This window comes from Hemitrygon akajei, chromosome 28, assembly GCF_048418815.1.
Source record: "Hemitrygon akajei chromosome 28, sHemAka1.3, whole genome shotgun sequence".
Classification (NCBI taxonomy): Eukaryota; Metazoa; Chordata; class Chondrichthyes; order Myliobatiformes; family Dasyatidae; genus Hemitrygon; species Hemitrygon akajei.
Genome location: NC_133151.1, coordinates 14,363,685 through 14,389,963, shown reverse-complemented (window position 1 = coordinate 14,389,963; position 26,279 = coordinate 14,363,685). Strand labels below are relative to the sequence as shown.

Here is a 26,279-nt window from a genome sequence, read left to right as displayed (position 1 = left end):
CAAAATGGAGGGCCATGCGTGAGAGAAGGGGTAGACTGATCTTGGAGAGAGTTAGATCTTGAATCTTGAACCTTCGGCCTGTTGTCGTTCTGGGTCTCAGATATGGAAAAGGAGAGGATGAATTTCAACAAGAGGATCAGTGATCTCACCCACAGACTGTCCAGCGCGAAGAAAACCATCTGTGGGCTGCAGAGAGTAACCGTGAGTCCCCTCAGTTAGTAGCTGGGGGGGGGGGGCAGACAATAGGACCAATGACCCACAGCTTTGGAAAGTGAAATGTTTCTAACCTGCTGTACCGTTCAGGAAGCAGAGAGCTTCCCGAACTAATCCCACTGAACCACTCTCTCCCACAGCCCTGTGTCAGTCCCCAAACTAATCCCACTGGCCACTCTTTCCCCAAAGTCAGTAGAATTTCACCATTCTTCTGAACTCCATTAAGTACAGACCCAGAGGCGTCAAATGTTCTTTGTACGTAATGCCGTTCATTCCCACAATCTTGTGATCTTTGTATGGACCATCCACGGGGCTGTCATGTCTATTTGTAGTCACAGGCCCCAAAACTGCTCGCAATATGCCTAGAGTGGTCCAATTAACAGCTTGATGGGACATGGGCCAAAGACAGGTGGATGGGACCAGCTGGGATAGGGATCCATGGCTAGCAGGAGGTGATGGGCTGAGGGGCCATTTTCTGCACTGAGTGGCTCCCTAACCTCCAGCCTTTCTCTGTTGTAGGAGCGGGTGCTGAGGCCTAGGCTCTGCTGTGGTGAGGCTAGACTGCAGCCGCAGTCTTCCTGGACATCGATAACTCCAACCGGTTGGTGACTGAGCAGAGGCCGTGGCTCCTAGGAATATTGGCCCCATGGCCCAGTAATCTGGTTAGTCTCTCCTTTGTTAAATAATAACTGTGAACAATTTTAAATTGAATTAAACAGTGATTGGCACATATCGAAGAAGAATTGACCATTTTCAGAACTCGCAACCAATCTTCGTAAACAAAGGTCATATTAAGTTCTCTCTCCCAATCTTGTTTAATCTTTAGTGAGAGGTTATCTTTTTATTCTAAAAATAAATTATAAATTCGACCAATAGAGCCTCTTACTAAAGGATTCATATTCAAAATAGTATCCAACAGATCAGATTCATGCATATATGGAAACTTAGATAAGTATTTTTGTAAAAAATGTCTAACCTGAAAATATTGCAAAAAGTGTGTATGCAAGAGAGAATATTTGCTAATTAACTCTTCAAAAGTCATCAATTGATCATCACAAAATAAATTTGCAAAAAAAAACAGATCCCCTTATTTCTCCATAATAGAAAAATGGGATCAGTTATTGAAGGTTTAAATTTTTAAAAATCAATATAAAGAGCTAGACAATTTAAACTGTTTAAAATTTTTAAAATTGTGAAACTGAAACCAAATCCTTAAGGACTGTTTAATAACAGGGTAGAGATTTAAATTTGGAATTTTAGAGAGATGTAAAGGTAATGGAGCTCCTAATAATGAGGTTAAATGAAATTGTTTGATAGCTTTTAATTCCAAATCAATCCAAGCTGGTTTTTGGCTCTTGTCGAGCCAATATATCCAAAAACATAATTGTTGAATATTAACAACCCAATAATACAATCTTAAATTAGGAAGTGCAAGTCCACCATCTTTTTTTAGATTTTTGCAAATGATACTTATTAATTCCTGGTCTTTTATTTTTCTAAATAAAGGACGAAATAATACAGTCAATTTGATCAAAAACATTGTTAGTTAAAAAGATAGGTATATTTTGAAAAGTATATAAATATCGAGATAAAATCATCATTTTCACGTCATGGAATGGACCTATTAAAGAAAGTGTAAGTGAGTTCCATCTAGAAAATAATTGTTTCATAAAGTCCATTAAAGGAACTATATTAGCTTTATAAAGATCTTTATTTTTTTAGTAACTATAATACCTAAATATTTAAAAGAATTAACAATTCTAAATGGAATGTCATTATATATGGAAACAGGAGCATTTAATGGAAACAATTCACTTTTATTTAAGTTAAGTTTATATCCTGAAAATTTTCCAAAATCATTTAGTATTTCCAGAAGATTAGGAATAGATTCTTCAGGGTTCGAAATATAAACCAGAAGATCATCTGCATAAAGAAAACTCTTATGTATAGTCCCATTTATAGAGATAACATGAATATTTTTAGCTTCACTAAGTGTTATGGCCAAAGGCTCCACTACAAGATTAAATAATAAAGGGCTTAATGGACATCCCTGTTTGGTATTTCGTGAAAATGAAAAAGAGGACCTAAGATTATTCGTAATAGCAGCAGTGGGATTCTTATAGATCATTTGAACCCATCTATTGAAATTATTACCAAAAACAATTTTTTCTAATACCTTAAACAGATATGTCCGCACAACTCTATCAAAGGACTTTTCTGCGTCAAGAGAAATAACACACTGGGGTTTCTTAGATAGTGATGAATGTATAATGTTCGTCAGTCTCCGAACATTGGAGAAAGAGTAACGGCCTTTAATAAAGCCTGTTTGATCCGTAGAAATAATTTTAGTTAAATATTTTCCAAACGGTTAGCCATTATCTTACAGAGAATTTTTGCGTCCACATTTAATAAAGAAATAGATAACGAAATAACGTCTATATGATGAACATTCAAGTAGGATCTTTATCTTTCTTAAGGATTAAGGAAACAGAAGCTTCATTAAAGAAGAAGGTAAATTACCCTTCTCAAAAGATTCATGAAATATTTCCAAAAGATATGGAGAAAGTAATCTTTCAATTTTTTCGCAAAATCCTACCGAATAGCCATCAAGTCCAGGAGCTTTACCTGATTGGATTGACAACATAGCTTTCTAAATTTCATGCTCAGTAACTGGAGCAAGCATCTGTTGATCTTCAACAGTAATTTGAGGAAATTTAATCTTATGTAAAAAAAAGGCTTCATTTTAGAGGAATCTGCTGGAAATTGAGATTTATAAAGATCAGAATAAAAATCCTGAAAAATACTATTAATATCTTCATGGTTACTTACTAAATCCCCATTATCTTTACGAATCTTTAAAATTTGTCTTATAGCTCTAGTGCCCTTAATTGGGAGGCTATGAGCTTATTATTTTTAGCCCAAAAATATAACACTGACTTTTCAATCCTTCAATAGAATAAGTTAATAATAAATTATATTGTGATTGTAATTCAACTCTTCTTTTAAACAAATCAATATTTGGAGAGGTTGCATTGATGTTATCTAAATATTTAATTTGTTTAGAAATGTTATCTAATTCCATTTTTGTCTGTTTCTTCAGCTTAGCTATACACAAAATAATCTGACCACGTAAATAAGCTTTTAATGTATCCCAGATCACTAACTTTGAAACATTGCCTGTATTATTAAAGAGAAAAAACTCTTTTATCTGAGTTTCAATAAATTCAACGAATTCTGAACTTTGTAACAAATGTTCTGGGAAGCCCCAAAGTGCTCTTGTAGAAGCAACATCTTTCAGTTCAAATACTAGGTTTAAAGGAGCGTGATCAGAGATAACAATTGTATCATATTCACATTTCTGAACATTAAATAGAAGTCGAGGGTCGACTATAAAATAGTCAATCCTCGAATATTTATTATGAACATGTGAAAAGAAGGAATATTCTCTGTCACAAGGATGCATATGTCTCCAAATTCCAATTAAGCCATAATCCGTTAAATAGGAATTAATAAGTGATGCAGAACGATTAGGGAGTTGGTGTTCAGATGATGACGTATCCATTAAAGGATTTAAACAAGTATTAAAATCACCACCATTAATACCATATATTCATTTAGATCAGGCAATAGAGCAAAACAGCTTTAAAAAATGATGGATCATCAATATTTGGTCCATATATATTAACCAAAACCATTTTCCTGTTGTAAATTGTTCCTTTAAGAATCAGAAATCTACCATTAATATCATCTATAGTATCCTTCTGGTTAAAAGGAAGGTACACACTCAGACTGATGGTTTGAGATGTGTCTGTGATAATGTGAGGAGTGCTATGAACAAAGTGGATGAGCTTAGAGAGTGGATCAGCACTTGGAGCTGTGACGTTGTGGCCATTACCGAGACTTGCATGGTGCAGGAATGGCTACTTCAAGTGCCAGGCTTTAGATGTTCCAGAAAGGGTAGGAAAGGAGGAAAAAGAACTGGGGGTGTGGCACTATTAATCAGAGATAGCGTCACGGCCGCAGAGAAGGAGGAAGTCATGGAGGGGTTTTCTCCCGAGTCTCTGTGAGTGGAAGTTAGGAATAGGAAGTGGTCAGTAACTCTACTGGGTGTTTTTTTATAGACCACCCAAAAGTAACAGGGACATCGAGTAGCAGACAGGGAGACAGATTCTGCAAAGGTGCAATAATAATGTTGTGGCAGAAGATTTTAATTCATAGTGGCTATTAGTGGTGCTGAAAGCCGTTTTCCAATCATCCCTTTCTCTTATGCGAATCAGATTGTAAGCATTGCACAGATCAATTTTGGAAAATATTGTTCTCCTGGAGATGTTCAAACGCAGATGCCAGCAAGGGAAGAGGGTAGCAGTTATTCACAGTGATGTTGTTCAGATAATCAATGCAGGGACGGAGCTTGCCATCTTTCTTACAAAACAGAAGTCCACTCCTGCCGGGGAGGTTGACGGACGGATAAACCCCATGCTTAATACCTCCTTCACGTATTCCTCCATGACCACCCTTTCAGAACGAGAGAGGGAAAAGAGGGGAAAATTAGGGGAAGCTGACTGAAGAGAGGACCGACCCGTCAGGATTCCCCTCCCTGCTGACGGGTCTTCTCTTTCACCGGACGCTTGGAACATGCTGCCCGGAAGTGTCCCGGATCACCGCCGTAGAGGCAGGAACCTGTTCTCTGGCGCCGCTCTCGTTCCTCCTGATACTGGCGCATGCGCCCCACTTGCTTAGGCTCCTCCGTGAGCTGGGTGGTGAGGGAGGGGGAGAGGGCGAGGAAAGACATTGATCAGGCAGCGCGTAGGAAGTCTGAAACATTCTTTCCCTGCGCCACTCAGTTCCCTCGAATAGCCAGATTAATCGTCAAGTCGAATAGCCAGATTAATCAGGTCATCCAGACTATCCTGCTTGTCCCGGACAGCGATCTCATGCCGGACCCCTGCGTTCAGTCCACACTGGAAAACCGTGATGAGAGATCTCTCATTCCATCCCGCCTCTACTGCAAGGGTACCGAATTTAACTGCATAGGCTCTCACCGTTCCTCTGCCTTGGTGCAGGTCCAAGAGTCGGTGGCAGCCTCCTGACCCCGTAAAACCCCTCCTTAACTCCACCAGGAAACTGGGCTGTGGGGTATCCTTGCTCCCGTAAAGCGTAGAACAGGCTGAGCAGAGGTCGATCAAGAAGATTGACCACGTCAGCCAATTTTCGCGCATCATCGCCAAAACGACTGGGTTGGGCTCGGAATGTCAGCTCGCATTGGGTAATAAAATTCCTGCAACTATTGGGATTACCAGAATATCTGCCTGGTGGTGGAATACTCAGTTCCTGTGCGGTCGTGGCAGTCGGCTCTGGTCCAGGTGTGGGTGCGGGAGTATTAGTAGCAGAGATTGTTGGGGCAGCAGGAAAGGAGGATCCGCGAGATGCTGGGAGTGGGACTGAGGCGGCCTGAAGTTGCTGAATTGAGCTGGCGAGAACGTTAATGGCAGTCAGCTGATGCTGGCTGTTCACAGTGAGTTCGTGGACAGCGGCTATGAATGCAGAAATCGCAGACACCCGAGTCTGTGTTGAACAGTTGCAGCTAGGGACGATACCTGTTCCTCCAAGTGAGACTGGGCTAGTCGGCATGAGTGTATCTGCCTCACTGCCTCCGTAACTTCACTGAGAACAGATTCCATCGCCTGTAACTTTTCTCCTACCTCACCAACGAATCTCATGGCCAAGGTCAGCTGCTCTCTTTCTGCTGGGTCCGTCTTTGTGTGGTCGAGACTTGCTGTTACCTGGTTCGGATACGGCCCAAGTGCGGAGTGAGAGACACTGAAGCGGGTCGATGGTTCACAGACTTTAATAGGAACAGTGTTAAAGGGAAAGGAAACAGTAAACGCCAGGCCAGGCAAGGCTGTTAACTAAAACTCTCAAAAGTAAAACGAATCCTACACTGCGGCTGAAAAGTACATTGAAACATTAAACGCTGGTCTTCAGAGTCAGTTACCTTGAAAGTCCAATATCTCAGGGAAGGCCAAACGCAAAACAGCAGCGAAGCATTGCTCTGCTCTGTCCAAGTCTCGACAAGCACTACGACGAAAAGCATGGAGTTAAATAATAATTAGCTGACACATACAAATTCACAAGCGCAATTGCCGTATCTACTGCGCTGCCGAATCCGTGGTTGTGACAGGTGGAGGTGGATACGATAGGATCTTTCAAGAGGCTCCCGGATAAGTACATGGAGGGCTATGGGTAACCCTTGGTGATTTCTAAAGTACATACATTTTCGGCACAGCTTTGTGAGCCGAAGGGCCTGTATTGCGCTGTAGTTTTCTACGTCTCTAATTTTCTAAATTACCGACTTCCACCTGCTGGCAAGAGCCAATAAAATGGTGTTAAAAGTCAGACACATGACCTACATCGTATGACACTGGAATGCTACATTTGAATTGATCAGAAATGAATATAAAAGTGGGCACTTCGGTTCCGGTCTTAGTGATAATTCTGGAGAATCACTATCGTGAGCCCCACACTAGGGGCTGGGAGAAGACGGGATCCATTGACTAAGCAACGGAAATCCTCTATTTTGGTATTATAAATCGGAGAAGTGGTCTCAGGGAGTGTTGGTCCAAAGAGCAGAAGAAGTCATGTTGTAAGTTGTTGGCTCAGGGTCAGCACAGTTCCATTGTTGTTTCTGAAGAGACAATGATGTGGGAGCTAACAGCCACTGGACTCGGGGGTGCGAAAACCACCATTTACAGGCTCCGTGCTTCTCGAGTCGGTATGACTTCTGTATCACCAAACCGGGAAGTTTGGATGTCTTGAGTACTCGAACCCCGATCTGTGGGAATACTGTGTAAATACTGTCCCCGTGCTATTAGCCGTCGGCAAGAAATCACAGACGGTACACTGCATACAATTATAAAGAAAGTATATAAGTATATTTAGCAATGTCTGACCAACATCCTCTGGAACCGTCTCCCAATTTCACCGTCCTCGTTGGCTGACACAACATTCCTAAGCAGAACATCACAACCCCTTATCTTTAACAGAAACCCTATCACCACCAGCAGAACACCCTGCTCGCACAGAAAGCCATGAAATGAATAACCCTATACATTAGCAGTCAAATCTTAACCAGGACATTACACTCGCCCCCACCAAAATAGTCATTTCCTCACGACTTTGGAATTTATCAACCCATCATTCATAACACAGTTTTCTGAGGAACTTTGTGACGTCATTACCTCCAACCCATTTGTAAATGGGAGTGACGTATCTCAGGAGGGGTAGACACAACATTCTGTTCCCCCGGTGCATCATAGGTCAGCCTATCTGCAGGTTTCCTGACACTTTGGGACCTCTTTATCCCATCTTCAGCTTCTTCAGCTCCGAGCAGTCCTTGGAATCTTCCGCAATCCAGGTCTCTCCACTGCATGTCTTTCCGTTCTCCCACTTCGGCACAGAAACACGTTCGGCACAGCATTGTGGGCTGAATGGCCTGGATTGCGCTGCAGGTTTTCTCAGCTGCCTCAGTTATTTCAGATAGAATAACCTGATCTTTTGATCATATCGCCTCTTGTTTTGTTCATTTGATGGGTAGCAGAGACATCTGCTGGTTCGAAGTCGTTTTGCAACTCCTTTCTCATGTCAGACACAAACGCAAGATATAAACAAGAGAAAACTGCAGATGCTGGAAACCCCAGGAACGCGCACAAAATGCTGGAGCAACTCAGCAGGCCAGGCAGCATCTATGGAAAAGATTACAGTCAACGTTTCGGGCTGAAACCCTTCGGCACGACATACTTAAAATAGGTCTTATCTGTGGCAAGCATTCCCCACCGGTACCAAAACACAGGTCTACCTACAGGTGATCTCGCTTCGTGCCCGAACAATACATAATATGGCAAGAACCCAGTAGTTTCATTCTGTGTACAGTTCTGGCAGTGGACCAGATGCTTAATATGCTGACACCATTTGTTCATCTTGCGGATCTATGTCCAGCAATGTCCGGTTGAAGCTCCCGGGCTCGGGATCACCCTTAGGGTGATAAGGCATAGTCTTCACCATAATGAACTGCGAAGCTTGAGCATATAGACATTAAGAAAGAGCTTTTGGAAAGCATCAAATTGGATAAGTCGTCGGGAACGGACGTGATGTAACCCAGGCTACTGTGGGAAGTGAGGGAGGAGATAGCTACGGATCGGCAAAGATAGAGGCGGCGACTATATGGCCAAGGCCCAGGAATATGAGCCCGCTAGGCTCGTTCATTGGTTTCTGCGGGTACTATCGGAGGTTCGTCAAGATCTGTTCCAAAGTAAGTGACCCTTAGCTTCTTAGTAAGCTTCTGTACGGTCACCTTCCCTCGGCTAACTACCCCACGCACAAATTGGAGTTGCTGGCATTGGAATGGGCTGTCTATATGGTGCCAAGTTCGAGGTGAAGACTGACAACAATCCATTAACTTATATCCTGACCTCGGTAAGCCAGGGAGCCAAAACGTTAATGCGGAGCATAGAAACTGAAAACTCCTGCAGCACAATACAGGCCCTCCGGCCAGCAAAGCAGTGACGATCATGTGCTTACCGTAGAAGTTACCTAAGGTTACCCATAGCCCTCTATTTTTCATTGTTCCATGTGTAACGCCCTGGGCTATCGGCCTGTGTATGTCCAGGGGAAAATCCGTCCACCTGCCAAACCGTGTCTCCCGCTTGCGTAGATTCAGACAGCACACAATGTACGTTGACAGAGTACGCTTCATAAATCTTACTGGAACGAGGTAATTAATAGCGATACAATATAAAAAGAAAAAGGCGCCAAAACTTATCATAGTTCAGTCAATTCGTGCACAACCGTTGGAGCCTGATTATCGATACCTTCGGTCCATCTTCTCCGACCTCCTCGACCCACCGCCCGGGACCAACCTCGGTGGTCGGCCAGAGCGCGTCCAGCACGTCCGTCCTCTTCGGTTCTCCTCCCGAAAATCCCGCCACTCACTCCAGGTTCCCACACATACAGATAGAACAACATTGCTTCCATTGGTTAGTTCCTCCGTTATCAGTAATTATAACCCAAACACTTTATGAATAGTACCTCTCCTTAAAATACCAGTAATCTCTTTAGACTCTCGAAAAGCAGTTGCTGAGGGTTCTAACGGCAAATCAAAAAGCAGAGGCTCAAACGACAACCTTGTCTAGTTCCACGTTGAAATTTAAAGGGTTTAGAATTCTGAAGATTAGTAAGAACCCGAGCGGAGAGAAATAAATAAAGTAAATTAATCCAACGAATAAAATTAAGTCCAAAATTAAATTTTTCTAAGGATGTAAAAAGGAAATTCCATTCAACTCTGTCCAAGGCCTTCTCCGCATCCAAAGATATCATACATTCCGATATTTCCTTAGATGGAGAATGCATAACATTTAACAAACGCCGTATATTAAAATAGGAATAATGGAATAATAAAATGGGAGGAGGCTGACCCGCCCACTCATGGTCAATGGCTATCTGAAATTATGTTGTGCCTTGATCTAGAGAAGATCTGTTGTTCGATTTCTGATTCTCAACATGATTTTCTAACCTTTTCTGAGTTGTTATCATAATCTTTGAACTGTTATTAAAGTGTGGATCTGAGCTTTTACTAATATAATATTATATAGTAGGGTATTTCTTTTCTCTTCTTTTCACCAACCAGCTCATTCTGGTAGTGGGGTGGATTCTTTCTTAATAAAATACAATTATTTTATTTCATTCCATTTCGTTATTCAGTCTTTTTTTCCACATGATTGATTTGGAATATGGGATACTGTGATTTAAATGTAATATAATTTGTATCACTTGTATCCTTATGAATTTTATATTTGTATTCATGCAATTTATATAATATTAATAAAAATATTGAAAGAGAGAAAAAAGCAATCACGTCACGTGACTGTGCACCCTACGTCACTTGCTCAATCCTTAATTGATTCAGAGACTACTAGACAGGTATATGGAGGAATTTAAGGTTGGGTTTATATGGGAGGCAGGGTTTAAGGGTCGGCACAAACCACCCGGAGGAAACCCTCGAGGTTCACGTGGAGAACATACACACCTGACGGATTTGAACTCTGAACTCGGGAACACCCCGAACTTTAATGTACTCCTCAATGTACGAGGAGTGTTTGACACCTCTGGTATTGTGGGCCGAAGGGCCTGTACTATGTTGTACTATCCCACTACCTATTCAATGCTCCCAGTGGGCAGACGGGTCTCAGCTGTGGTTGGCAGCTCATCTGAGAGAAAGAAACCTCTGATCTCAAACTGCCGCTGCCTTGTGGCTCTACAGACTCATGGGGAAGGCTTCAGGAGTAAAACCGAGGGAGAAGTCCGGAGCTGGAGTCCCCGAGGCAGTCGCAGATTGAGTTCCGGTGACACTGCTGGTGCCAAAGTCGATCGGTGTCTGTGTGGAGAGGGGCGGGGGGCTGATACACCGACAGGAGCTTGCTCTCCATGTCGTACTGCCCTGGCTTCTCATCTAGACAGCTAGTACGCGATATCCATGGCTCACCCCTGACCCCGCCCAACGGAGGGCTCGGAATAAACAGCAGCAGTAAGAGTAGATTCAGTGAGAGTACATTCTGTGCCGGCATTCTTCAAGATTCCGGCTGCTCTTTTGCCTCAACGTCCTCTCCATACCGCCTCTTGTATTCCTCGATTTCCTGCATATCCAGAAACGTATCACCCTTCAAATGAGTCTGAACTCACTGTCTGTGCATCTGCCGCCCCGTGTCGGAGATTATCGGCGGCTCACCGCCCCGTGCCCCGGGTCAATTGCTATTGCCTCAGTTGCATTTCCGTGAAACTCGGGCTCCTGCCCTGTCGTTCCTCGCCGGGGAGCTATCATCCGAGCGTCTCTCTCTCTCACGCACACTGTTCATACCCTGAGCTGACACACACGACAGACGCGCACATAATGTCCTTGAGCCTGGTGGGACGAGCTTTTCAGGCTTCTGTCCGAAGAGAGAGTGTACGGGGAGGGTGATTATACCGGCTGCGGAGGGACTGTAGAGGTAGACGGAGTCCGTGGAGGGGAGGCTGGCCCCTGTGACGGTCCGAGCTGTGTCCGCAACTCTCTGCGGTTTGTCGTGGTCGCGGGCAGAGCCGTTCCCGTACCGAGCCGGGATGGATCCGAACGGGATGTTTTCTGTGGTGTAACCCACAAAATGCTGGAGGAATTCAGCAGGACAGGGAGCATCTATGGAAAGGAACAAAGAGTCAATGTTTCCTGCCCGAAACACTGACTGTTCGTTCCCCTTCATAGATGCTGTCTGACCTGCTGATTTCCTCCAGCATTTTGTGTGTGAATCTGATCCGACCGGGATCTGGTCTGGAATCTGTCTTTTTATATTACCATCATAGTCATGAAAATCTCAAATTCAACGTCACTTCAGAGAAAGTAGAGCTTCTGATCACTTTATTGATCGGTTTGTGAGAGAATCTCCGTGCATACATCCACATCACAACATCTGAAACGGAAGGAGGAACTGTCCATTCGGCCCGTCCGGCCTGTCCTGTCAATACTATCATGGCCGACCTGCCTTTAAATAGCTACAGGGTGCGGCGGCGTCTGGATGGGGCGTCGGATGTGCTTCAACCGTCTGTTTCATGAGCGACGTATGAACTTCCTGCAGTGGGACATCTTCATTCCGTAATTTGCTGACCCTTTTAGAGCTCTTCTTGGCTCTAAACAGAAAAAAATACCCTGCTGATTACCACTGTCACGTCTCCCATCCATCATGAAGGTCCTGCACCACCCAGGACACGGCCTCTTCTCATTGCTACCATCAGGGAGGAGGTACAGGAGCCTGAAGACACACACTGAACGTTTTAGGAACCAGAAATCATCAGATTTCTGAATGGACACAACCCCACTCTTTGGCTCTTGCTTGAAGTTTTGATATAAAGACCACCTCTCCCTCCTCGACTGTTCCCTCCTCGTAACCAAACCCCTGCATCCCAGGGAGTATCTTGGTGAAATTCTCCACCCCAGGGAATATCTTGGTGAAACCCTCTTGTATTCCTCTAGGTCTCTCATAACCAAACCCCTCCATCCCAGGAAATATCTTTGTGAACCTCCTCTGCACCCTCTCCTGTCTCTCTTCATTACTGAACCTTTGCACCCCAGGGAATATCTTGGTGAATCTGTCTTGTACCCTCTCCGGCTCCATCACATCTCTCCGACCGAGCGGATACCCAGAAATGCACCGTTTCTGTTGGCCTTGGTGTTTTGGGAACCCCAGTCAACACGCGACAGATACAAACCTGTTCTCTACATCGTCGATCGTTTCCGGTAACGGGACGTTCCGTGTCTCCAGAAGGAAGAAGGCAGTAACTCCTGCGATTACAGCCATTCCGCCATATATCGTCGACGGCAAAAAGGGGATGTAATCGCCACTCATTCTTACGACGGGCGCCACCATTGCGCCCAACCGCGCCATGGAACTGCTGAGCCCCATTCCCGTCTGCCTGTTCGGTGGGGGGAACATAGAGAAACGGAACGAGTTATCAGTTACGGCAGATATTAAGGCAGGAGCTCGGTGGCAATGTGGCAATATTCAAAGGGTGAAAGGCCCTTCGGCTCATCCTGGATGTAGCCACAAAGTTGTCCATCTGAGCTTGTCCTATTTCCCTGTCTTTGGCCCATATTCCTCCAGAGCCAGAGTTCTCAACCTCGTCCATGCTATGGACCAATGCCGTTAAGCAAGGGGTCCAAGGACCCCAGGCTGGGAACCCTTGCTGTAAAAGGAAAAGGACAGAAACTGTTTTAAACATAAAGTACACTGCAGATGCTGTGGTCAAATAAACATGTACAAACAAGCTGAATTAACTCAGCAGGGCGGGCAGCAGTCAATGACTGCTCCTTTCAACGGATGCTGCCCGACCTGCTGAGTTCATCCAGCTTGTTTGTACATGTTTATTTGAGAAACTGCTTTAAAGCTTCTTCCTCGCCATCATTAGATGTATAAACCCATGAACAGTATCTGATATTCCTCCTCTGTACTCACACTTATCGAACATAAACAGAACAATCTACGGCACATTACAGGCTCTTCGGCCCACAATGTTGTACTGACCATGTAACCTACTCTAGAAACTGCCTAGAATTTCCCTGCTGCATAGCTCTAAATTTTTCTAAGCTCCGTTTACCTATCTGACTCTCTTAATACACCCTATTATTTACACCTCCATCACCATCACTTGCAGTACATTCCACGCACCCCGCCCCCACTATCTGTGTAAAAAACTTACCTCTAACGTCCCACGTGTACCTACTTCCAAGCACCTTAAAACTCTGCCCCCTTCTGTTAGCCATTTCAGCCTTGGGAATAGAACATAGAACATAGCAGGACCTTCGGCCCACAATGTTGTGCCGACCCTCAAAACCTGCCTCCCATATAACCCCCCACCTTAAATTCCTCCATATACCTGTCTAGTAGTCTCTTAAACTTACTAGTGTATCTGCCTCCACCACTGACTCAGGCAGTGCATTCCACGCACCAACCACTCTCTGAGTGAAAAACCTTCCTTTAATATCCCCCTTGATTTTCCCTCCCCTTACCTTAAAGCCATGTCCTCTTGTACTGAGCAGTGGTGCTCTGGGGAAGAGGCGCTGGCTGTCCACTCTGTCTATTCCTCTTAATATCTTGTACACCTCTATCATGTCTCCTCTCATCCTCCTTCTCTCCAAAGAGTAAAGCCCTAGCTCCCTTAGCCTCTGGTTATCCATGCGATCAGTGCCTCTTATCATCTTATACACCTCTATCAGGTCGCCTCTCATCCTCCGTCACTCCAAGGAGAAAAGGCAAGTTCACTCAACCTATTCTCATAAGGCATGCTCCCCAATCCAGGCAACATCCTTGTAAATCTCCTCTGCACCCTTTCTATGGTTTCCACGTCCTTCCTGTAGTGAGGTGACTAGAACTGAAGACAGTACTCCAGGTGAGGTCTGACCACTGTTGATGAAGGCCAACACATTATACGCCTTCGCAACAACACTGTCAGCCTGCGCAGAACCCAAGATCCCTCTGATCCTCCACACTGCTAAGAGTCTTACCATTTATATTATATCCTGTCTTCAAATTTGACCTACCAAAATTAACCACTTCACACATATCTGGGTTGAACTCCATCTGCCACTTATCAGCCCAGTTGTGCATCCTATCAATGTCCCGCTATAACCTCTGACAACCCTCCACACTATCCACAACACCTCCAACCTTTCTGTCATCAGCAAACTTACTAACCCACCCTTCTACTTCTTCATCCAGGTCATTTATAAAAATCACAAAGAGGAGCGGTCCCAACACAGATCCCAGAGAAACACCACCTCCATGCAGAATACGAACCATCTACAACCACCCTTTACCTTCTGCGAGCAAGCCAATTCTGTATCCACAAAGCAAGGTCTCCTTGGATCCCATGCCTCGTTACTTCCTGACATGGGGAACCTTATCAAATGCCTTACTGAAATCCATATACACTACATCCACTGCTCGACCTGCATCAATGTGTTTTGTTACATCCTCAAAGAATTCAATCAGAATTCTATTTTGTAACTTATATTAAATGTTGTAACTTATCGTCATTTCTGTGTTGCACAGACCTGCTGCCACAAGACAACAAATTTCACAACCGCAACTGTCTGTAAGGAGTTTGTCCGCGCTTCCACTGGCCTCATGGTTTTCCTCCAGTGCTCCGGTTTCCTACCACATTCGAAAGATCCACGGGCCAGTAGGTCAATTGGTTCCATGGGTGTCACCTGCCAGCAAGGGCTCGCTGGGCTGGAATTGCCTGTATCTCTAAATTAAAATTAGGTTTGAGTCTAACTCGCCGGGTGGTCATCGGAGACGCACCTTGCATGGGATGCCAGTTTAGCTCCGGACCCGAATCAGCCGCAGGGTGGGCGGAGTACTCACCGGACCACCGTTGGGAAAAGTTCCCCGGTGTGGAGGTAGCAGCCGGAGAAGGTGGCCGCGAGACACCCCTTGCCAAAGGCAGCGAGTGAAATCCGCACAGTCTGCAGGTCTGCAAGGGCAACAGAGGCGGTGGGCGGTTACTCACTTTGCAAATGGCAGGAGGCCCACTTACGGCTTCGAAATGCATAAAACAGTCAGAGAATAATCCCGAAGTTCCTGTACCCAAGGTGTTGTTGGATTAGAGTCTAAAGTTGTTCTCACTGATCCAGTTACGAAGAACAAACGACAATGCATTTCATGAGATTCCATTAACAGTTTGAGGAGATTTGGGATGTCACCAAAAACACTCACAAATCTCTACAAATGTACCATGCAGGTCATTCCCACAGGGTGTGTAACGGTCCCTTTTGCACAGGTTGTAACTTCCGCAGAAGAGATCCTCAGCGACCCCTCCATACCAGACGGTGATATACCCTGTGGGCGATACTGGAGAACCAGTATCCGGGCAGGCAGGTTTGCTAGAGCTGTTCAGGAGGGTTTAAAGAGGGTTAGTAGGGGGATGGGAACGGGAGTAAAAGGGCTGAGGATGGTTTACAAACGGAGGCAGTGTGTAGTGATACTGCCAGCAAGGAGAGGCTGATGATGGGGCAAAATTGCAGTCAACAGGATGACCTGCAACGTACAAGACGGAAAAACACAAGAATGCACAGAGTGTACGGAGTAAAGTTCACAAATTCCGATGTGAACAGAGCATGGCATCAAGTTCAGCAGACAAACACAGAGCATAGTGAGGAACAAACCAACAACAGGAAAACACGACCGTCCGTCACTCCCACTGTCCGTCAAACAACAACACAAACCCCGTCCTTCACTCCCACTGTCCACCAAACAACAACACAAACCCCGTCCTTCACTCCCACTGTCCACCAAACAACAACACAAACCCCGTCCTTCACTCCCACTGTCCGTCAAACATCAAAACAAAACCCCGTCCTTCATTCCCACCGTCCGTCAAACAACAAAACAAACCCCGTCCTTCATTCCCACCGTCCGTCAAACAACAAAACAAACCCCGTCCTTCACTCCCACCGTCCGTCAAACAACAACACAAACCCCGTCCTTCATTCCCACCGTCCGTCAAACAACAAAACAAACCCCGTCCGTCACTCCCACCGTCCGTCAAACAACAAAACAAACCCCGTCCTTCACTCCCACTGTCCGTCAAACAACAACACAAACCCCGTCCTTCACTCCCACCGCCCGTCAAACATCAAAACAAACCCCGTCCTTCACTCCCACTGTCCGTCAAACAACAAAACAAACCCCGTCCGTCACTCCCACCGTCCGTCAAACAACAAAACAAACCCCGTCCTTCACTCCCACCGTCCGTCAAACAACAAAACAAATCCCGTCCTTCACTCCCACCATCCATCAAACAACAAAACAAACCCCGTCCTTCATTCCCACCGTCCGTCAAACAACAAAACAAAACCCCGTCCTTCACTCCCACCGTCCATCAAACAACAAAACAAACCCCGTCCTTCACTCCCACCGTCCGTCAAACAACAACACAAACCCCGTCCTTCATTCCCACCGTCCATCAAACAACAACACAAACCCCGTCCGTCACTCCCACTGTCTGTCAAACAACAAAACAAACCCCGTCCTTCACTCCCACTGTCCGTCAAGCAACAACACAAACCCCGTCCTTCACTCCCACTGTCCGTCAAACAACAACACAAACCTCATCCTTCACTCCCACCGTCCTTCAAACTGCACCCATATTTATGTTAGAAATTACCTAGAATTACCCATAGCCCTCTATTTTTCTGAGCTCCATATACCTGTCCAGGAGTCTCTTAAAAGACCCTATCATATCTACCTCCACCACCATCACCAGCAGCGCATTCCACACACTCACCACTCTGCGTAAAAAACTTACCCCTGACATCTCTGTACCTACTTCCAAGCATCTTAAAACTGTGCCCTCTCATGCCAGCCATCCAGCCCTGGGAAAAAGGCTCTGACTATCCACATGATCAATGCCTCTCATCATCTTATACACCTCTATCAGGTCAATTCTCATCCTCCGTCGCTCCAAGGAGAAAAGGCCGAGTTCACTCAACCTATTCTCATAAGGCATTCTCTCCAATCCAGGCAACATCCTTGTAAATCTCCTCTGTACCCTTTCTGTGGTTTCCACATCCTTCCTGTAGTGAGGCGACCAGAACTGAGCACAGTACTCCAAGTGAGGTCTGACCAGTGTGCTGTAATATTACTTCTTGGCTCCTATACTCAATCCCACGATGAAGGCCAATGCACCGTATGCCTTTTTAACCACAGAGTCAACCTGCGCAACAGCTTTAAGTGTTCTATGGACTCGGATCCCAAGATCCCTCTGATCCTCCACACCGCCAAGAGTCTTACCATTAATGCTATATTCTGCCATCATATTTGACCTACTTCACACTTATTTGGGTTGAACTCCATCTGCCACTTCATAGCCCAATTTTGCACCCTATCAATGTCCCATTGTAACCTCTGACAGCCCTCCACACTATCCACAACACCCCCAACCTTTGTGTCATGAGTAAACTTACTAACCCATCCCTCCACTTACTTATCCAGGTCATTTATAAAAATCACGAAGAGTAGAGGTCCCAGAACAGATCCCTGAAGCACACCACTGGTCACCGGCCTCCATGCAGAATATGACCCTTCTACAATCACTCTTTGCCTTCTGTGGGCAAGCCAGTTCTGGATCCACAAAGCAATTTCCCCTTGGCATGCCTCCTTACTTTCTCAATAAGCCTTGTATGGGGTACCTTATCAAATGCCTTGCTGAAATCTATATACACTGCATCTACTGGTCTACCTTCATCAATGTGTATAGTCACATCCTCAAAAAATTCAATCAGGCTCGTAAGGCACGACCTGCCTTTCACAAAGCCATGCTGACTATTCCTAATCATATTATGCCTCTCCAAATCTTCATAAATCCTGTCTCTCAGGATCTTCTCCATCAACTTACCAACCACTGAACTAAAACTCACTGGTCTATATTTTCCTGGGCTATTGGTCCTATTCTCTCATATCTTATCCTCTTGCTCTTCACATACTTGTAGGAGGTCTTTTGGGTTTCCCTTAATCCTGTCTGCCAAGACCTTCTCATGGCACCTTCTGGCTCTCCTAATTTCATTCTTAAGCACCTCTCTACTAGCCTTATAATCTTCTAGATCTCTATCATTATCAAATGTAACACTTACCCAACAGACTGGTATATGTCTAGGGGAAAAGGAGATCCAGCCACTCACCAACCCCACCTCCCATACACGCAGGTGCTGTGGGAATCAAGTTTACGCCGCGCGTACACACACAATATCAAACTCACACCAGATACCATTACGGAATACACTTTAAAGAGTTTACTAAAACTAAAAGAGTACTAGGCAATACAATATATATGAAAGAAAAGAAAAGCAAACGGCGCCAACTTATCAAAGTTCAGTCAGTTTAGTGCACATCGTTGGAGCTCAACCATCGAACCATTCGACCCCTCATCACTTTCCTCCAACCTCTACGTCCTCGCACCTGGGACCACCCCCGGTGGTCAACCAAGCAGTGCAGCGCATGTCCACCTGCCTCGGCGTCTTCTTCCCGACTCTCCTGAAAACCTGCAAAACCCCCCCCCCCCCCCAAGCTCCCAGCCTCACAAGACAAAATAACATTCCCCACTGGTTAACAAATGAATGCAATCCCCATATCAGCAAGTCTAAAGCTAAACAACTGCGAGAGAAACACTTATCAGACAAAGAAGCATTCCTACTCTTAACAAACCAAAGAAGCCATTTTGAGAAACATACACAGGACATTGTACACTAAATTATTGAACCTTTCATAAGCTCTTCTTTTCTTCTTGACTAGATTTACAACAGCCTTTGTATACCACGGTTCCTGTACCCTGCCATCCTTTCCCTGTCTCATTGGAACATACCTATGCAGAACTCCACGCAAATATCCCCTGAGTATTTTCCACATTTCTTCCATACATTTCCCTGAGAACATCTGTTCCCAATTTATGCTTCCAAGTTCCTGCCTGATAGCCTTATATTTCCCCAAATCCAGTTAAACACTTTCCTCACTTGTCTGTTCCTATCCCTCTCCAATGCTATGCTAAAAGAGATAGAATTGTGATCACTATCTCCAAAATGCTCTCCCACTGAGAGATCTGACACCTGACCAGGTTCATTTCCCAATACCACATCCGTCTTAGTGCATCCCTTCTCTATCACCTGCCTATCCTCCCTCTAGCGCTGTTTCCAAACTTTCTCTATTTGTGAGCCAACCGCCTCTTCCTCCATCACTTCAGTTCAGTTCTCAACACCCCAGCAGGTTAAACTCTCCCTAGTAGCCTTAGCCAACCACCCCCGCCAGGATATTGGTCCCCCTAGGATTCAAGTGCAACCCATCCTTTTTGTACAGGTCACACCTGCCCTAAAAGTGTTCCAGAAATCTGAATCCCTGCCCCCTGCTCCAATCCCTCAGCCATGCATTTATCCTCCACCTCATTCTATTCCTACACTCTCTGTCACATGACACATGCAGTAATCCCGAGATTACTACTTTTGTGGTCCTGCTTCTCAATTTCCTGCTTTCTAGGTTGGGTCCAGGTTAAATCCTCAGAGATCCTGACACCAAGGAACTTGAAATTGCTCACCCTCTCCACTTCTGATCCCTCTATGAAGACTGGCATGTGTTCCTTCATCTTATCCTTCCTGAGGTCACAATCAGCTCTTTCATCTAAGTTTGCTGATGACACTAAATTGAGTGGAAAAGCAAATTGTGCAGAGGATATGGAGAATCTGCAGAGAGATATAGATAGGTTAAGTGAGTGGGCAAAGGTCTGGCAGATGAAGTACGATGTTAGTAAATGTGGGGTCATCCACTTTGGAAGGAAAAATGAAAGATCAGATTATCATTTAAATAGTAAAAGATTGCAGCATGCTGCTGTGCAGAGGAACTTGGGAGTGCTTGTGCATGAATCACAAAAGGTTGGTTTGCAGGTGCAGCAGGCTATCGAGAAGGCAAATGGAATGTTGTCCTTCATTGCTGGAGGGATTGAATTCAAGAGCAGGGAGGTCATGCTGCAACTGTACAGGGTACTGGTGAGGCCGCACCTGGAGTACTGTGTGCAGTTCCAGTCTCCTTACTTGAGGAGGAATATCCTAGCTTTGGAGGCAGTGCAGAGGAGGTTCACCAGGTTGATTCCAGAGATGAGGGAGTTAGACTAGGAAGAGAGATTGAGTCACCTGGGACTGTACTCACTAGAATTCAGAAGAATGAGAGGAGATTTTATAGAAACATATAAAATTATGAAAGGGATAGATAAGATACAGGCAGGAAAGTAGGTGAGACTAGAACTAGGGGACATAATCTCAAGATTTGGGGAAGTAAATTTAGGGCGTTGAAGAGGAGGAACTGCTTTTCCCAGAGAGTGGTGAATCTGTGGAATTCTCTGCCCAGCGAAGCAGTGGAGGCTAAACAGTAAATATATTTAAGACAAGGTTGGATAGATTTTTGCACAGTAGGGGAATTAAGGGTTATAGGGAAAAGGCAGGTAGGTGGAGATGAGTCCATGTTCAGATCAGCCCTGATGTTAATGAATAGCGAAGCAGGCTCAACGGGCCAGAAGGCCGACTCCTGCTCATATTTCTTATGTTGTTATGTTCACAGTAAAGCACACACACACACACACACACACACACACACACACACACACACACACACACACACACACACACACACACACACACGGAGTGAAACACAGAGTCATGCACACACACACACACACAGAAACACATAGGCACACGCACACACACACACACACACATACATACACACACACATTCCTCCAACATCATTACAGATCAAAACCATCCCTACAGAAGTGAAAAGCAACTAATTCAGAGCCACAATCCTGATTGAGACTGCAACTCGCTTTCCCTTGAATGGAGATTGATAAAGAAACCTTTCAGTTCCAAATAAAGACTTCGCTATCTGGATTCCCACCAACACAAACATTCACATCCATCCTGTTGAGAGATCTCAGGACATTAGGACATTACTGACGAACTCCTACCTTTAGGAATAATGGCGTTTGCCAGCAGTGTGGACCCTGCCAGGGTAAGGGAGGTGACCTGTGTGAACCTTCTCCCGATCAGGCTCAGCGTCAGGAAGGTCACGATCTTTGCCGGAAAATCAACGGCTCCAAAGATGAGCTGGATGAGGTAGATGTTGACTCCGAACCCTTGCAGGTCGATTGACAGCCCATAATAGGCAAAGCTCATTGAAAACCTGTTCACACAAAAACAAAACACAAAATGTGTGGAGTGGAGATTTATCAGGATGCTGCCTGGATTGGAGAGTGTGTCTTGTGAGGAAAGGTTGAGTGAGCTGGGGCTTTTCTCTTTGGAGTGAAGGAGGATGAGAGGTGACTTGATAGGGGTGTATAAGGTGATAAGAGGCATTGATCATGTGGTCAGCCAGGGAATTTTCCCTGGGGTGGTGATGGCTAACATGAGGGAGAGTTATCTTAAGGTGACTGGGGGAAGTAGAGGTAGGTTTTTTATACAGAGAAAGATGGATGTGTGGATCGCTGTGCCTGGGCTGCTGGTAGAGGCAGATACATTAGGGACATTTAAAAGCCTCTTAGATAGACACATGGAGGATAGAAAAATGGAAGGCAATGGGGGAGGGAAGGTTAGATTGTTCTTGGAGTGGATTAAAGGGTCAGCACAGCATCGTGGGCCGAAGGGCCCGTACAGAGCTGTGATTCTCCGTGTACTAAATGGAGTACGGTCAAGTCAGGATGATTTCTGTGGATGCATCTTGGTTGTAAACAGGCAAACTGAGTGCCACAGGGATCAGTCCTGGGGTCACAACTGTTTATAGTCTATTGTGATGACAGGTTGCACAGGTGTAGTGGCTAGTGACGCTGTCTCCCAGCTCCAGAGTCGTGGGTTCGATCCTGAGCTCTGGCATTGGGGGGGGGGGGGAGGGCGGGTGGAGGGAGAGAGAGTGTGTGTGTGTGTGTGTGTGTGTGTGTGTGTGTGTGTGTGTGTGTGTGTGGTGTCATCAGATTTCTATGGAACAAGGGTGACAAGGCCCTCTGCGGCAATAGTTGGGGCATATCACTCTTCTCTGTTGCTGGAAAGGTCGTGGCTAGGGTGATGGTTCAGAGAGTCATCAGCAACATCACTGAGTCACAGTGTGGATTTAGGAAGAACAGGAGCACAATCAACATGATCTTCACAGCCCGGCAGCTTCAGGAAAAGTGCCGGGAGCAACATCAGGACCTGTTTCTGGCCTTTGGCGACCTCTCCAAAGCATTCAACACTGTGCAAAGAGAGCTCAGGTTTGGCTGTCCCAATAAATTTGTTAACATCCTCTGTCAGTTCCACGATGGGATGACTGCTCGGGTGACCATAGGAGGACAAGAGTCCGAGCCCTTCCTCGTACGCTCAGGGGTGAGGCAGGGGTGTGTGCTAGCGCCAGTGCTCTTTAACATCTTCCTTTTGTGTTACCAAGCTTCTCCACAATGAGATTGAGGACAGCAGTGGTGTGGCAGTGGACGTCAGATTAGATGGCAACCTCTTTCACATCAGGAGGCTCCACACAACCACCAAACTCCGTCGAGAACGGGTCCTGGAACTGCAGTATGCAGAGACTGTGCTCTTGTGGCCCATACTCCGGAGGATCTTCAGACTGTCCTTGCTGTGGCGGTGAGAGCGTACAGCAGGATGGGGCTGATTGTCAATACCACCAAGCCAGAAGTGGTTTGCCAATGGAGACCAGTGTCCCACCCACCCTACCTGCCATCACTGTTGGTGATGAAAAGCTGTCAATAGTGCCATCTTTCAAATATCTGGGGAGCATTCTCTCTGAGGATAGCGGCATTGACAACGACATCCAGAGCCACATTAAACAGGCATCAGCTGCCTTTGGGAGACTTTGGCGTAGAGTCTTTCAGAACAGGAGCCTTCGTCGCTCCACAAAGGTCACCGTATACCAAGTGGTCTGTGTCACCACCCTCCTTTATGGCTGTGAAGCTTGGGTAACCTACAGCCGACACATCAAGTCCTTGAAGCGCTTCCACATAAGCTGCCTTCAGCGCATCCTGGGAATTACCTGGAGTGAGCAGGTGCCTCACACTGAAATACTTGTAAAGACCAACCGCATTAGTATTGAGGCCATGATCACCCAGCGTCAGCTGCAGTGGCTGGGGCAGGTGATAAGGATGCCCCCATCTCGGCTACCCCACAGAGTGTTATACAGCCAGCTACATCATGGTCAACGCTCAGCTGGAGGGCCAAAGAAACGCTATAAGGATCAGGTGAAGAATGCTGTAAGGAAGTGCACAATCATCCCCCAATTACCTGGAGGATGTTGCTGCTGACCATAACTCTTGGCGACAGCTATGTAGGGACAGGGTTCGTATTCTGGAGATGGAAAGAACAACCAGAAGACAGCAGAAGAGAGCCAGGAGAAATGCAGCCATGGTTGCCATCACTATCGCCACTACCACATATACATGTCCCACTTGCAATAGAGTTTGTGTGTCCAGGATAGGACTGGACAGTCATCAAAGATCTCACCGTTAAAGGAGTGGATGTTGTCATCAGATTTCGATGGAGAACTGAAGAAGAGGAAGAAGTGTGTGTGAGAGAGAGAGAGAGTACGTATGTGTGCAAGTGTGTGAAAGTGTGTATGTGAGAGAGTGTGTGTGTGTGTGAGACAGCGTATGAGTATGTGTGTGAGTGAGTGTGTGTGTGAGAGAGAGAGAGACTGTGTGAGTGTGAGAATGCACATTACTATTAGACACTGCCTGTTATGCTGCTGGGCTGTAGATCAGCAATGAAGGGCCTCCATCTCTGTTCATCAGTGTGGTTCAGGGTCCTCATTTCTGCCTCGACAGTACGGAGACAAGTTGTCTTTGTTCTGTGTTTACTCCACTCTTTGGGGCTCCAGTGAAGTGCTGTGTTGGTGATGGAGTTGGCCTCTCATCTCATCACGTGCCTAATCCATCTCCAACGTTTCCTCATGGTGATCGTGGCCATGTCCTCTTGGTGGGCACTGAGAGAGTAGGGTGTGGTTGGAGATCTTTCTTGGCCTGAAAATACAGAGATTCTTCCGGAGGCTCATGGTGTGGAATGACGACAGCTTGGCAGGGTCGTTCTCTGTTGTGGGCCAGCACTCTGACCCGTGTAGGAGTGTGGACAGAGCACAGCTCTGGTACAGCTTCACTTTGCATGCATGTATGTTTGGAACTTGTTACCGAGAGCCAGTGAAAAGCCTGTCTTGCATACTGTCCATACTGATCAAATCATTACAGTGTACCAACGCAGATAAAAATTACACCCAGATTGACAGAGAGGCCTTGAGTCTGGTTTGGGGTGTAAAACATTTCAACCAGTACTTGTATGGGAGACAGTTTACCCTCGTTACTGATCATCAACCACCGGTGTCCATTTTCAACCCACAGAAGGGTGTTCCAGTAACAACAGTAGCACTAATGCAGAGATGGGCTCTGTTTCTTAAAGGGCAAGATCAAATTCACAAGGACAACTAACCATGGAAATGATGACGGATTGTCCCGTTTACCCTTGGAAAAGGAAATACCTGAAACATTTACAAAAGCGGACACTCTTCATGACATATTCTCCCTCATGCGAATTGGAAGTCTCCCTATTACAGCAGAGACAGTTCAAAGGGGAAGCGGAAAAGACCCCCCCACTGTCTCCTGTCCCAGGGTATCCACAATGGCTGGAATGTGTAACAGAAATTCCAGATCCCCTGTTTTTACCAGAGCCAGGATGAACTTGCCCTTGCTGTGTGTTGCCTTGTGTGGGGACAGAGACTTGTTGTACCATGCAAGCTGAGAGCTGAAGTCTGAATGGAGCTACATGCCAGTCATCTAAGTGTGGTCAAAATGGAGGCATTGGCTCGAAGCTTTGTCCGGTGGCCTGGGACAGATCACCAGATCGAACAGCTTGCCGTGCGCTGTTCAGGATGCCAACATGTCTAGACGATGCCAAGAGCTCACCTCCCCGTCCCTGGGAAAGGCCTGCATTGCCCTGACAGAGGATTCATGTGGATTTTGCCAGACCATTCTTAAGAACAAATTTCTGGGGAGGAGTGGATGCAGCTACAGAGTGGCCTGAAGTGTTCCCAACAGCCTCACACGCTGATGTGTTGAGAAACCTCTTCTCAAGGACTGCTGCTCCAGAACACTTAGTCAGTGACAACGGACCACAGATTGTTTCAGAACAGTTTCAATCATCCCTGAATATCAAAGGACTAAGACATATTACATCTGTACCGTACCTCCCAGCTACAAATGTCTTGGCAGAAAGGTTTGTCCAGAGTCTAAAGAAGGCACTGCGAGCAATGTCAGCAGATCTCACTGCACTGACACTGAACCAGGAGCTCGCAAATTTCCTGCTTAGCTATCACATTGCAGCACACTCCACAACCAACAGCTCTCCAGCTATGCTGTTCCTGAGTCACGCTTGGATCTCCTCAAACCCGTTCTCAGAAGCAGTGTCCAGGACAAACAGCTGACACAAACCGAGGGCTCCTCAAACAAGGAGGTTCAATGTTTCACTCCTGGACAAGCTGTCCTGGTGGGCGACTACAGAGGTGATCAAATGTGGGTACTTAGAGAGACTAAGGACAGACCTGAACCACTCTCCTACACAGTGGAGATTACATCTGATGTGATCTGGAGTCGATTCATCGATCAGTTGAGGAGAGCAGAGACGATCGTTGGAGAAGAAAGATGCTCAAAGCTGTCAGAACCACTTTGTGCAGTCCCAGATTCAACTCCTACAACCACCACGGGGTAAGTCTCAGAACCTGAGATAGTTACACAGCAACAAGTCTCACCTGCCGAGCAGAGTGACTGTCCCCCACCCTTCCCCCTGCCCCCGCATTAAAACATAAAACATTACTGAATTAACTTGATTTCTTACATCCTTCAGATACATGAGGAGTAAAAGTCTTTACGTTACATCTCCATCTAAGTGTGCAATATGCAATTTATAGCAATTTATAATAAATAGA

The 26,279-nt window shown here is 45.8% G+C and overlaps 1 protein-coding gene across 3 annotated transcripts in view; it reads right to left on the bottom strand.

Annotated features, from left to right (window-relative positions):
• Window positions 1–11,650: 11,650 nt before the first annotated feature.
• LOC140717700 (solute carrier family 22 member 6-A-like) overlaps window positions 11,651–26,279 on the bottom strand; it is a 30,345-nt gene continuing 15,716 nt past the window's right edge. For 2 of the 3 annotated variants that reach the window (XM_073031367.1, XM_073031369.1), the window contains 4 exons: window positions 21,298–21,512; window positions 15,159–15,267; window positions 12,505–12,708; window positions 11,651–11,925 (listed from right to left, as the gene is read on the bottom strand). In XM_073031367.1, the coding sequence (XP_072887468.1) occupies window positions 11,766–11,925; window positions 12,505–12,708; window positions 15,159–15,267; window positions 21,298–21,512 (688 nt within the window). In that variant the 3' untranslated portion in view covers window positions 11,651–11,765. The remainder of the gene's footprint in view (window positions 11,926–12,504; window positions 12,709–15,158; window positions 15,268–21,297; window positions 21,513–26,279) is intronic. The other variant, XM_073031368.1, reaches the window with a different exon arrangement.